Below are 14163 nucleotides of genomic sequence, written 5' to 3'. Positions count from 1 at the left end.
CTAAATTGTAGATGAACACCGAAGACTTTAAAACTATGAAATAAGACATGGAATTATGTGAAAACAAAAAAGTGCATACAAAGCAAAATGTGTTTTATCGTTCAGATTCTTCAAAGTAGCCACCTTTTGCTTTGATGAAAACTTTGCACACTCCAGGCATTCCTCTGCTTCATTACAACCACCGGCCTCAGAAATCACTAATGAACAGCACCTCAGATTAGAGCCCACATAAATGTTCACACAGAGTTCAAGTAGCATACACGTCTCAACATCAACTGTTCAGAGGAGACTGCACACTGTCTCCTCTGAACAGTTGATGTTCAGGAGCTACAGTATGGAGATGTTCTGACCCTTGTCAACGTTGCTCAAATCCAGATGCTTGTCCATTCTTCTGCTTCTAACATGTCAGCTTTGAGGACAAGATGTTCACTTGCTGCCTGAGATATCCCACCAACTGACAGGTGCCATGATAACCAGATAATCAGTGTGATTCACTTCACCTGTCAGTGTTCATAATGTTATGGCTGATCAGTGTATGCATGAGATACATACATACATACATACATACATACATACATACATACATACATACATACATACATATTTACATACATGAGAATGTATTCCCACATATTCTGTTGCCTAGCAACTTGCTAGTTCTTGTCAGATTTATGCTGCTACACCAGGATTCTTAAATACTAAACTATAAAGAGAGAAAATAACATCATATCCCTTTATTGTGCATTTTATTTTGAAAGTGTTTCACCCTATTGAAAACTTTTCTGCCCCATCCCAAAATGACAATAAGACACATGCAGTCCAGGTTTGCTTTAGGCAGTGGATTAAAGGTTATTGATCATGTCCCTGTTTCTCTGATAGATACTCATGTTACCCATAGCAACAGATAGAAATTGTATCACATGTTGTGGTGTCCAAAGTGGCAGTGAAATTGTTACCATTTACCATTCAGATTACGTTATTAATGTTGAATGAATGTGTGTAACTGACTACATTACGAAACAAAATCGAGAGAGCAAGACGGGGAGAAAGTGAGTATGTGAACAAAAGAGACAGACAGAGCTTTTATTTTGTAAGGCATTGGGATGGAAAGTGATATACAGCCCAATAATAACAGCCTCCATATCTTCATATATGAAGTGTCTTTTCACACACTGTCCAATGACAATGATGGTGACAACCATGATGATTTAGCGCCCGCTTCCACCTACATTAGGGTAAATATATCTTATTGCAGTGTGGGTGTCTATGGAGTGATACAAATGGACTTTGCTGTCCTCTTGAATCAGAGGATTAGTTAGACAGCCAGCTGTCAAAAGGCATGCTCTTGTCGCCGACATAGATTGGATGAGACACACACACACACACACACACACACACACACACACACACACACACACACACACACACACACACAGCTTTGACAAACACCATGTGCACATGCACTTTACATCCACTTGAACAGATGTTCAGCTGTGTCTCTTCCACTAGTGTGTAACTGTTGTCTGGCGTGTGTGTGTGTGTGTGTGTGTGTGTGTGTGTGTGTGTGTGTGTGTGTGTGTGTGTGTGTGTGTGTGTGTGTGCATTTTCAGGTCCATCCTGCCCATCCATCCATCATTCAGGGTGCTGGCCCTGGCAGAGCCCCCCGTTGTAGGTGCCAGTGCAAGCAGCAGCAACAGCAGAGGTCAGCAGTGGTTGAGCCCAGAGCTGCTCACTATGTTCCTCTACCACACTGTCACCCCGCTGGCCAAAGCAGAGGAGATGCGACTCATTCAGGGACTGGTGAGACACACACATTATTGGGTTTTTGTTTTTTTCACAGCGGTGTACAACTTTACACTGGCATGATAAGAAAGAAGAGTTCTCAGTAACACACACACATACCGAGATAATCCCTCCTCATGACAGGCTATATATGGGGAGGCTGTGGCTTGGGGGTAGAGTGGGTCATCCACTAAGATCAGCGTATAATATATTATATATATATATATATATATAAACAGTGGTGGTCAAAAGTTACATACACTTGTAAAGAACATAAGTCATGGCTGTCTTGAGTTTCCAGTTATTTCTACAACTCTGATTTTCTCGGATATAGTGATTGGAACAGATCCTTCTTTGTCACAAAAAACATTCATGAAGCTTGGTTCTTTTATGACTTTATTATGGGTAAACTGAAATTGTGACCAAATCTGCTGGGTCAAAAATATACATACAGCAACATGAATGAGCAATTTTGGAGACTTAGAAAGTTGTGTCAATGACATGAGCTTCATAGCATGGCCTCTTAACTTCTTGTGAGTGATTATGAGTGACTACAGTCACTCTGTAACTGTAACTTCTTTGAGGCCATTTAAAAAGGGCTCATTGGATAAAAACACCCACAAACGCTACAATGGGAAAGTCAAAGGAGCTCAGCACAGATCTGAAAAAGAGAATCATTGACTTGAACAAGTCAGGAATGTCACTTGGAGCCTTTTCAAAGCAGCTGCAGGTTCCAAGAGCAACAGTGCAAACAATTGTTTGTAAGTATAAAGTGCATGGCACTGTTTTGTCACTGCCACGATCAGGTAGAAAACGCAAGCTGTCACCTGCTGCTGAGAGAAAACTGGTCAGGAGGGTGAAGAGTCAACCCAGGAGCCCCAAAAAGCAGATCTGCCAAGAATTAGACACTGCTGGAACACAGGCACCGCCGGTCCTGGCCACATTTGCGCCCTGGGCGAACACCCCCCGCCTTGTCAACACCCCGCTCCCGGGGCGCCCGCTCCGCTAACTTAATGAGTGGTATCGAAAATTACCGAGGTTTTTTGCTTTTTCGGGCGTACGTGCGCCCCCCACGGAGAATGCGCCCTGGGCGGCCGCCCACATTGCCCATAGCTAGGACCGGCCCTGAACACAGGTGTCAGTGTCCACAGTCAAGCGTGTTTTGCATCGCCATGGACTGAGAGGCTGCCGTGCAAGAAGGAAGCCCTTGCTCCAAAAGCGGCACCTTAAGGCTCGACTAAAGTTTGCTGCTGATCACATGGACAAAGATAAGACCTTCTGGAGGAAAGTTCTGTGGTCAAATGAAACAAAAATGGAGCTGTTTGGCCACAATGCTCAGCAATATGTTTGGAGGAGAAAAGGTGAGGCCTTTAACCCCAAGAACACCATGCCTACCATCAAGCACGGTGATGGTAGTATTATGCTGTGGGCCTGTTTTGCTGCCAATGGAACTGGTGCTTTACAGAGAGTCAATGGGACAATGAAGAAGGAGGATTACCTTCAAATTCTTCAAGAAAACCTAAAGTCATCAGCCTGAAGGTTGGGTCTTGGGCGCAGTTGGGTGTTCCAACAGGACAATGACCCCAAACACACATCAAAAGTGGTAATGGAATGGCTAAATCAGGCTAGAATTAAGGTTTTAGAATGGCCTTCCCAAAGTCCTGACTTAAACCCCATTGAGAACATGTGGATAATGCTGAAGAAACAAGTCCATGCCAGAAAGCCAACAAATTTAACTGAACTGCACCAATCTGTCAAGAGGAGTGGTCAAAGATTCAACCAGAAACTTGCCAGAAGCTTGTGGATGGCTACCAAAAGCGCCTAATTGAAATAAAAATGGCCAAGGGACATGTAACCAAATATTAGCATTGCTGTATGTATATTTTTGACCCAGCTGATTTTGTCACATTTTCAGTTTACCCATAATAAAGTCATAAAAGAACCAAGCTTCATGAATGTTTTTTGTGACAAAGAAGGATCTGTTCCAATCACTATATCAGAGAAAAATCAGAGTTGTAGAAATAACTGGAAACTCAAGACAGCCATGGCATTATGTTCTTTACAAGTGTATGTAAACTTTTGACCACCACTGTATATATATATATATGAGGGAGGGATTATCTAAATAACTAAATTTGGGAGAAATAAACCTTTTGTGTCTTCAACACATGAAAAATGGGCACAAAAGTGTACACAGGATACATTTTACAGGAGGTACTTGATACGGAAACTCAGATGATTGATTACTCTCTAAAGCTACAGGAAACTCAAAACAGTCTGTTTGTAATAAATAGGAATTCATTGTGTAGGTGGTTTTACAGATTTTAGAAATGTCATCAATAACTCTGCCAATGATTTTGTTGTCGTGATGTTACATTTATTGTGTGATTGATATTTAGAGATGAGGGAAGGGATCCAGCTTTTGTGTAGACTTTAAGAGCATGGAGGCTGTCCACATGGGAAGCATCTCCATTTGGATTGTACTCCAAGCACTTACTCTGACTCCAAAAACTGGAGGCTGCAATCCCATTCACTGGGATGTTGTAAGCACAAACTTTCCATGTAGTTAGTTGCTGGTTAAATGTGGTAAGCTTGGTCATCCTCAGGCTGTTGCTCTTTTACATTTTTTCAGATTTGTTGTGGTATTTTTGCCTTTGGTTTGATAGTATGACAGCATGAAAAAGACAATACACACAGGGAGAATGAGGGGGTTACATGATATGCATCTTAACCACTGAACCACCAAGACACCAGTGGATTTGTTGTTTTTTGGAGCCTTAAAGGGATTTCAGGTTTGGCTATTTTAAATAGGTTATATGAGGTACTTATGCATAGTCAGTGTATTACCTACAGTAGATGACAGTCAGCGTGCTGCTGTGGACAGGCTGAGCTGAAAAATGTATTGTGCAACAACATAACACACAGCAGCAGCTAATATTACTGACTAGTCCAGCAGCAGTCAGCCCAGCTCGGCGTCTGTCTTTCAGCCTTTTATTTCACCAAGCTCTCACCAACCACTAAAAGTCAGTCCCACATTTACTCTTGTCCAGCAGCTTCTTCTTGCTCACTCGCTTGTCTTAGTTTCCTCCATCAACGTCCTCTTCAGTCTTCTAGCAATTAGCTATATATATAGAGGCTGAATTGCCGGTTTGCTCAGCTCCGCTCCGCTCCCCACCAGCATTCCCCCAATGCACCAGTCCTGAAAACGTCCTCTTCTTCCCAGTGGTCCAAAACGTCGGTGGTACAAACACTAACACTCCCCCAGTGTTCTGAGCTCACAGTCCTGGCAGCCTAGCTAACAAACCGAGCTAACATTGGCTAACAGCAGCTACAGCTGTCAGCAGTTTACTTCACTGTCCATCATAAACTCTGTAAGTCACAGAGAGTTGAGGCGGAGCAGCCAGAGGACATCAGAGGGAAAACCAGAAAACATTTTCTCCATAAAATATGATCCAGTTTCACCAAAATCAGTCAAATAGTTGGTGGTGTGTGACTTAGTGCCAAAGTTTTCACAGGTGATCGTACCTAGAGCTCAAAGTTACATAGTCTGAGAAGAGATGTACAAATGACAAATGTGTCTGTGTGTCTGTGTCAATTCTTCATCTCTCCATCAGTCTCTTTGTTTCTCTTACTTTTAGACTCTTAATGTTCCAAAGGAAGCAGCAGAACAACTATTGCACCTCGCACACAGTCTCCGTGGGACAAACGACCCCACAGTAAGTGTGTGGGCACTCTTACCAGTTTGTTTACATGTGTATATGATGTGTAAGTCATGTATTTGTGTATGGTGTGTGTCTCCAGGCACAGTCTCTGGCCTCTTCTCTCTCCACCAGACAGCTGTTGAGGATCTGTCGCCGTCTCTCTCACTACCCTGAGGAGAGCATCGCTCACGCTGTCAATAAGGCTTGTCTTTCCAGGTCCACGAAACATATACAAACACACACATTCTTTGTTTCTGTGTTTATCTGAGTTGTGATACACTATTTATGTTATGCCATACAAACAAGGTGGTTTTTAATGCTGTATGATTTGTGCACCAGTCACTGAGTGTGTGAATGTGTGTTTCAGGTTCCTGCCCAGTCTGGCCCGTGCCTCTCTTGAAAAAAGCCTCTCCAGCTTCTCCATACAGGACAAACCAGACCCTGCTGAGACTCATGACTTCATCTGTAAGTTCCAGTCATCTACATGTCTCCAAATGCATTTAATTTAATTTCATAGTTTTTTCTGGTTTAGACTGAAGCTTCAGTTGTAGAGCATCCACTGGATCATTATTGGTAAACCATTCATTTATACGTCTGAGCACTGACTTTATCAGATTTGTACTGTGTCTTACATTCAGCCAGTATGCACGTCAAATACTTTTATTCTTTACTGCAGTTTACAATATTTTAATTAGGTTTATCACACAGAGGCAGGCATGATGTATCTCCCAGTATCATTTTCCACCTCTGATGATAAAGAAATACCACAGAAAGTAGGATTTCAATATATCCCCAAAGAAAAAAAACAGCTGCTATGAGAATAAAAATAAGAATGACATGCACGGCTCACCCTTCTCAAAATTAAGTCATGCAAACCTGATTCCAAAAAAGTTAAATAGTTAAATATTAATGAATGACTCACTACAAAGACAATATACTTTATAGTCACATTTTAACTCATTTTAGCAAACTAATGATTCATGTAACTTAGTCAACTTATGATGTGACAATTTGGCACTTTTATCTTGACCCTGTTCATGATTTCGTGGTCATTTCAACATAGCCTAGCATGTACACATATCTAAGTACAGGACAGGAGAAAGCTGACCGGAGTTCTGGCCAAGGCTTACTCAACTGGAGCACATGGTTGGTTGGCAGTGTCAGATATTTCCTTCTGTGCTGAAGAATGTGTAAGAGACAGAAATATTGATGAGTGCCACGACTGTCATTTAGTGTCAACATTTGAAGATGACCCTTTGTCAGGAGCAGATATTAGAGATAAACCTTAAGAGCTCTAATATAGCCTTAATATAATCTGAACAGGTGAGTTGTATATAGATTCACCCTCAGTACAGTTGTCATGAACGGGGAAATTAGCTACAGAGACCAAAACTGTTTTTTGTACCAGGCTGTAAACATGTTTATTTCTGCTGTGAAGTTGGACATTTCAACATGGGGACTTATGGAGACTGACTCACTTCTGGAGCCAGCCTCAAGTGGATGAACTGCAGTTTTTGGCACACATTTTTCCACATTGGCTTCACTTCACAGTCACACAGGTGACTGCTTGGTTGAGGTATATGGACCATCAGTAAATCTGATTAAAGAAGCTGCTGAGTTGTAGTGGAGTTGCTTTGAACAGCAGCAGACTATGTTAAAGACACACACACATACACACACAGACACACACATACACACTGAGTGACAGCCTCTCCTGTATTTCTCTAGGTACAGTAAAGGACGGTGTGTTGACTATTGGAAATGTGTCTGCTCCCGTCTACAACCCCGATGAGAAAATTAAGGTTCCGGATGTGCTCTTTTATGATAATCCCCAGGTAAATACACGTCAGTCTAAACCAAATCGGTAAGATTTCACAAATCCACGGTGGGATTCAGATTGAAAAAGGCAATTATTTCCAGGACAGGACCCAGATTAGATCACATGAGGGCTAAAAGTGGGATTAGAAACAATAAATGATAATCTCCAAAAAAAAATTTTTTTCTCTTAAACTGATAAAGATCATTCTATGTACTCTTCGCCACAGAATATTCAGACTATTGTTCTTCTCCTCCAATGAAAAGACGACTTCTTTTTCTTTGCAGTCTTGTTCCGCTTCCTTCCTTGCTATTATTAATATTGCTCTGTCCTTGTTGCATTGTGAAATTATTTTATTATGAAGGATTTGACTTTTCGTTCTGGTATTAGCTGATATTTTCCAAGGCTACACTTTTTGTTGTTCTTGCAAGGCTCTTTTCAGAGCCACTGGAGTCTCAGAGATGCTAATCTTAGTCCTGACCTGGTGGTAAAGTCCTCCTCAGAACACTGTAACTGACCTCTGGCTGCTGTTATTGATGGATTTGATCACACTGGTGTGTACAGCAGGAAGACACTGTTGATTTCATTGAATGGTTGTGGTCAGCTTGTAGTTTCGGTCATTATAACAAAGAGCAAAGGTCATGCAAAATCACTACTGTGCATACCTCACATCCATAAATGGATAGTAATGGACATCAGGCGGTTCAAACAAGATGGAAGCAATGACAAACCTCGTCCAGGAAGTTGGGTACGTTTTGCGTTGTCCAGTTTTTTAGCTTACAGACACCAAAAATAGGATAGTTACGCCCACGTTATGCAGTGATTGTCCAAGTGGGCATACTGTCTCCAAGCACAAATCTTTTCTCCACATTCCTCCCAGTCCTACTTTTGTCACAGTCCGTGTTCCATGTGGACTCGCCTCTGGGCGGGCAGCAATTACAGGCAGCAAGCTTTTATAAAAACACAAGCAACTCAAACTCGAGCTCTCAACAATGGCCAGTACGTTTAGACAGACTCTTTCTTCATCTTCACATTTTCACAAAGGCAGCTTTAACTTCTTGAGAGAAGCACAGCACACTGTAAGCTACCTGACTATAGAGACTAGCTTCAGGCCGTTAGTGGCAGCCTCTAAGACAGACGCATGTACGGCTGCTGATATTTTGTTAGTTATTAGTTGCAACTGCTGCTGATGCTCTGCTCTGCGCATAAACTAACTTGCGTTAACAGCAGGTTGGATATTTTTTAGGTGATTGATGTTGGAGTGACTTTTGCACACATTAGGTTTAGATAAAATGCCACGCCCATATAAGGTAGATGATACATTTGACCAGGTGAAACTTTGACCTTGGTGTCTCATGTCTGATCTCAGGGAGGAACCAGCAAAGGAAGCAACACTCTGATATCCTCTGGCAGTACTGGTGACTTTATGTGACCCAGATTTATCTCTCTCTTTCTCTCTGTCCTCATTCTGCCCTTTTTCCTCTGCCTGCTTGTATTGGAGACTGAAATAAGAGTGGAAGAGGGTGAGATAGGATGAGAGCAAAGAGGATGCCCTACTTTTTAAAATGACCTGTTTTCTGTCTTCAGAGTAGAAGCACAAGTTGAAAACACACGGAGAGCAGAAACCCATGTGCTTTTAAAATACATTTCATCTTCAAACAGGGACAACAGTACTTTTTTTTAGAATATGAGATATGCAATTCACCACAGTGCCCATCTGGCTTCAATGGATGTGTGTATGTCTATAAAACACATTAGAATTTCCGAGCTATTTGTGAGTTGAACGTTTGTCTGTTTAAATCTCTCTGCAGCACATGATGGTGATGGAAGACATGTTGAAAGACTTTCTATTAGGAGAGCACCTCCTCTTGGTGGGCAACCAGGTGAGTGACAACTGGAAAATACTTTAAAACACTGAACTTCCTGCTGCCCTTTCTCCTGTAAAGACCCTGTTGAGACTCGGCCTCTAGAGCCTTTATCCATCAAGGTCCAATCATGATCACTGTCATGATCCGCTTTGGTATCATGTAAAATAAGCAGAGCTTAGATTTGTGCTTGCAGGGGGCTGTCCGTCTCGTTTTTGCAGCAATGGGTCTCAATAAAGTCGGGGACACATGTCAGCTCTGTTTTGAGTGTGATGTCCCTCATGTCACCCTCCCACCCCACCAGCTCACTGCTCACTGTGGATATAAGGAAACATATAACACTTCCTTGGGGACACTCTCTGCCCGTGGTCAGGTCCAAATGGGCAGGGTTAAAGGGAAGGGAGAAGAGGAGGGAGAGGAGGAGGCGAAAATGGACTTGTTGTACCGGCAACCCGGGGGAGGTTGTCTGTGTGCGTTTGTGCATTAATGTTTATGTGTGCACACGCATGTGAGAGCGTGGGAGAAGCTATTTGCAAATGTGAGTGCATGACCATGCATGGGCGAAGCTGAGATATCAGGAGCTGTCAGAGCGGCTTACTGGACGTCTGACAGACTGGCTGAGAGATTCAGCAGCTATCCAGGAGAGGCAGGCTCTGTGGAAGCCCGTGGGAGTCCCAGAGAACAGCCTGTCAGAACATAGCACCATCAAAAGGGACACTCGGCTCGCCCTCTCAGCGTTGCCTCTCTGCAGATGGAATGGACACCTCTTTATATATCTCTCTTGCCTATGTTTCTGAAACACAGTTGGTGTGTTGAGATTTTATTAAATTGTCCTGGTTGATAAATGTTTTGTCTTTGTATCCTTTCATAGGGTGTGGGTAAGAATAAAATAGTGGACCGGTTCCTACACCTTCTGAACAGACCCAGAGAGTACCTGCAGCTCCACAGGTGAGGAGAATCAAAGTGTTTTCCACAAACACATTCCACTAAAAAGCTGAGACAATCTGAACTATGATGTTAACTCATTAGTTTGGAAACTACTAAAGGTTTTATGAACGTGAACTTTCTCTTGTTTTTTAAATCCTGTTTCAGTGTTTAGAGCCTCAAGGCAGCTTTTCTTTTGTCCATCTTCCATTCTGAGAATCTGGCATCTTCTTATGATAATAAAAGTCAGTCAAGGGATGTTTGATTCTTTTGTGCATTAAAAACTAGTCTTAAGTTCAGTCCTTTGTGGTGTTTTAACACTTCGTCTTGTTAGCACTGTTGGATATCTAACAGTTGTCTTATCTACTGTGGTTGGCAAAGTATGGTGCTTTTCAGGAGTAATAATCCCATCTTTCTTTAAAGTACTTGTAATTTTCCAATAAGGTGAGCTGAGCCTATTTCAGGGAGATGTGAGCAGCCAGTATTTTCTCCTTCCCATCTAAGGGTGTCAGAAACTATTTTGGTCATGAGTAAATTAGGCCATCCTTCAGCAGAACAAGGGCTTACACATGCCCATATTAACGAAGAACCATTTGAAGAAGTGCTTGTTAACTTGGGTTCACTGCTTCTATAAATAATCACATGATCACACCTCAGGAAAATCAGGTCAGAGTTGCCCATCTATAGATCAGTGTGTTGTGTGCATCAGCCCTGCTGTTGAACAAAACTTCGATCACTCGGAGGCAGAGATGGGCCTTGTTTTGATCTTGGCACTAATAAGAAGGCACTGTTTCAGAGTCAGTGACTCCCATCTGTGATGATCAATGAGACTATCTATCTATCTATGGTCAAACACCCACGTGTAGTGTGTGTGTGTGTGTGTGTGTGTGTGTGTGTGTGTGTGTGTGTGTGTGTGTGTGTGTGTGTGTGTGTGTGTGTGTGTGTGTGTAGTTTGTCAAAGGTTGTGAAAGTCGAAGGGGACTGAGTCATGATGGTGGCCTAGTTAGCTACTGTAGCAGCTGCTAATATTAGACCTGAGCAGAGGCAGGGAGATCTGTGCATGTGGCTTTTGGGAGCCTGTGACTGAAAGCCTACAGAGATGTGGTTCAGAAAAGCAAGGGAGATGCAGCCAGCCAGGAAGGAAACTAGGACAGCTCCTGGATCACGCTGTGAGGTATGGAGGAGGCGGGGGCTGGGAGGTGGGTGGGTTAGAGAGAGAGGGAGATGTTCAGAGAAAGGGGGAGAGATAATTTTGGACACCACTGGGGACTCAAAGTTGTTGAGGAGATGCTTGTGTTGCAGGCTTGTTGAACTAGAGTACAGTGTTGACGCCCTTGTTCACTGACATGGATCTGGTGATCAAATGGAATTCATCTGGACAGACAATGTGATGATGTAAAAACATTGAAACACCATATTTAACTGAAAATAGCACAAAGACAACTTATGAAATGTTGAAACTGAGAAATTTGATGCCAGCAACACGTTTGAAAAAAGATGGACAGGGTCACCTTACCGTCTCTCTTTGACTACAGAGCCATGCTGTTTGAATACATGCACAATGTGGTTTGACTTCATCCTGATAAAATAAGTAATGCCAGCCATGACAAAGACGTTGTCTACTTGGCAACATATGTTGCTCCTAAACCTGTATATATAGTTCAGCAATAATGGAGCCTTGTGCAGGTTACCCATCATGCCTTGTGCCCTAATGCACCCCCATACCATCGCGGATGCTTTTGAACTGTATGCTGATAACAAGCTTGATGGTGCCTCTCCTCTTTAGCCAGGGGGACGCTGCGTCCATGATTTCCAAACAGAAATCCAAATGTGGACTCATCAGACCACTTCACCTCAGTCCATGTTAAAGGAGCTTGTGCCCACAGAACGCAGTGTCGTTTCCTCTTTGCATGCTCGAGTTTCATCTGTCATTTGTGAAAGTAGAGATGAGGTGTGTTCACAGACGATGGTTTGAAGTTTTGAAGTTGTCTTTGTGCTATTTTTCTGCATGAAAACTTTGTGGAGTTTTCATGCACATCATCACATTTTGTTTTACATTCCAACTTCTTTGTAATGTAATGTATTATATTGGATGTATGTGCATTATAGGCATTAGTCACTACTTTTCTATCACACTCTCACTCCCACCCATGTTCAGCGGCAGGCATACTAACAGATATTACCAGAATCCTAGCAGTTGGAAGCCAACAAACTATTTAGAGAAAAAATCTGTTCCTAATAAATAAATAAATAAATAAATAAATAAATAAATAAATAAAATATTTTTGTTTTGTTTTTTTACAAGCTGCAAAGGCAAATTTTCTATTCTAATAAGCTCATAGATTTTTCATCACTAAATAAATGAAAGCCAAAGTGCAATTACATGTTATAAATGAACATCTATAGTGTCACACCTCTGTTGCATGTGTGTCTATAACCTTGTTTTCTTCTCCACCAGGGATACAACTGTCCAGACTCTGACCCTGCAGCCCTCTGTCCGAGATGGCATCATCACGTACGAGGACTCACCACTGGTCAGTTAGGAACACACACACTTTCTTCTTAGTTATTATTACAGGACCATTTTTCTTGCAAATGTTGAAGCAGAAGCAGAAAATTGTCTTTTCTTTTCAGTCACCAGTCGTGATCCTGTAGATATTCAGCTGGCAGTCCAGTCATTTAATCCTTTAATCCTTTAATCCTTGCTCCTGTCAGTTTATCACACTAAAACAAGGGGAAGCAAGGCAATGTGCCTTTTCTGTCTCTGCCACCCAGCTTCCATAAAGTCCACACCCATTTTTCTTTGTCTCAGTCTCCCTTGGCTCACATTCATGTCTGACTCTAATTGATTAACAATGCCTCCGCAGCTTTGAATGTGAGCTAAATGTTGATGTACACCTTTCTGGTGTGATCAAGCACTAATCAGGGTCAGCGGACCAAACATTGAATGTAAAGGCCCTACACAACTACCCAGGAGTTTCAGTACTGTGACAACTCGTTTGAAATTGATCATGCAGAGATCTAAATGAGGTTAAAAAAATGAATGCACCAATAAGAATAATAAAGGCTGTAGTTATCCTGTCCTAATAGGAGAGTAAGGAACAGTGTGTGCACATTGAGCCCAAAGGAGTAACTCTGTCCCGTGACATTCTGGCATAGTGGTCATACCTGGTATTGCAGCATGACATGGCGTACACTGACCCAAAAAAAAGAGTTACATGCGCATGCTCTCATCCTCAAAGAGCAGCTCTCATAGAAATGAATGGGCCGCCATCTTGGAACACATTGTACCTACATGGAAGTCTGGAATAGCCTTGTGCTTTTTTAGATTGGATTAGATTCAACTTTATTGCCACACAAAGTTAAAGTAGTGAGAAAAGATTGCTGCAAAAAGCAGCAAAGTAATGTACATACGTTTAGACATCTATAAATAACAGTGGGACTGACAGTCTGACAATCAGATGATATCTTTGTGATAGGTTCTAGTACATTTTTACACAGATGATTTGTGTGTATGTGTGTGTGTACAGGTGAAGGCAGTGAAACTGGGTCACATATTAGTGATCGACGAGGCAGACAAAGCTCCCACTAACGTCACCTGCATCCTCAAAACCTTGGTGGAGAGCGGAGAGATGATTCTGGCTGACGGACGGAGAATCATATCAGGTACACGCATATGCACATTGACACACACGTGCAGGGTTGAACACCTTGACATTAGACGTGTCCCAGATACAGTGCACAGACAGGAGTAGGACAATTAAATGGATGCGATGAGGATTGGCTGTCCCAGAAGACAAATAGGAGTAAAACACAGATGAAGGCCAGTAAAGGAGGCTTAGGATAAAAGCCTTTATGGACAGGTACCAGTAGATTTTAGATGATGATGGACTGTAAACTTGTAGATTTTCCAAGTAGTCCCACGTAAGCACACTAGCTGCTGTCAGCTTCTCCATTCCTGAGAGGCTCTTCTGCCCAGAAGAATGTAAACACAACCTGAAGACTTCATAAACACAAACCTGACACAGCTCCCGATGAAACGGATCCAGAAACATGGAGTGTGAATGCCTCTTTT

At 42.3% G+C, this 14163-nt stretch overlaps 1 protein-coding gene across 1 annotated transcript in view; it reads left to right on the top strand.

Annotated features, from left to right (window-relative positions):
* vwa8 (von Willebrand factor A domain containing 8) overlaps nucleotides 1-14163 on the top strand; it is a 68351-nt gene that overhangs the window by 16845 nt on the left and 37343 nt on the right. The window contains exons 15-23 of the mRNA XM_019259968.2: nucleotides 1611-1800; nucleotides 5421-5498; nucleotides 5584-5699; nucleotides 5851-5948; nucleotides 7212-7318; nucleotides 9111-9182; nucleotides 10036-10112; nucleotides 12547-12622; nucleotides 13619-13754. Coding sequence (XP_019115513.1) covers nucleotides 1611-1800; nucleotides 5421-5498; nucleotides 5584-5699; nucleotides 5851-5948; nucleotides 7212-7318; nucleotides 9111-9182; nucleotides 10036-10112; nucleotides 12547-12622; nucleotides 13619-13754 — 950 coding nt within the window. The remainder of the gene's footprint in view (nucleotides 1-1610; nucleotides 1801-5420; nucleotides 5499-5583; nucleotides 5700-5850; nucleotides 5949-7211; nucleotides 7319-9110; nucleotides 9183-10035; nucleotides 10113-12546; nucleotides 12623-13618; nucleotides 13755-14163) is intronic.

The sequence above is a fragment of the Larimichthys crocea genome, unplaced genomic scaffold, assembly GCF_000972845.2.
Source record: "Larimichthys crocea isolate SSNF unplaced genomic scaffold, L_crocea_2.0 scaffold173, whole genome shotgun sequence".
NCBI classification, from domain to species: Eukaryota; Metazoa; Chordata; class Actinopteri; family Sciaenidae; genus Larimichthys; species Larimichthys crocea.
This window is presented reverse-complemented; position numbering and strand designations above follow the sequence as displayed.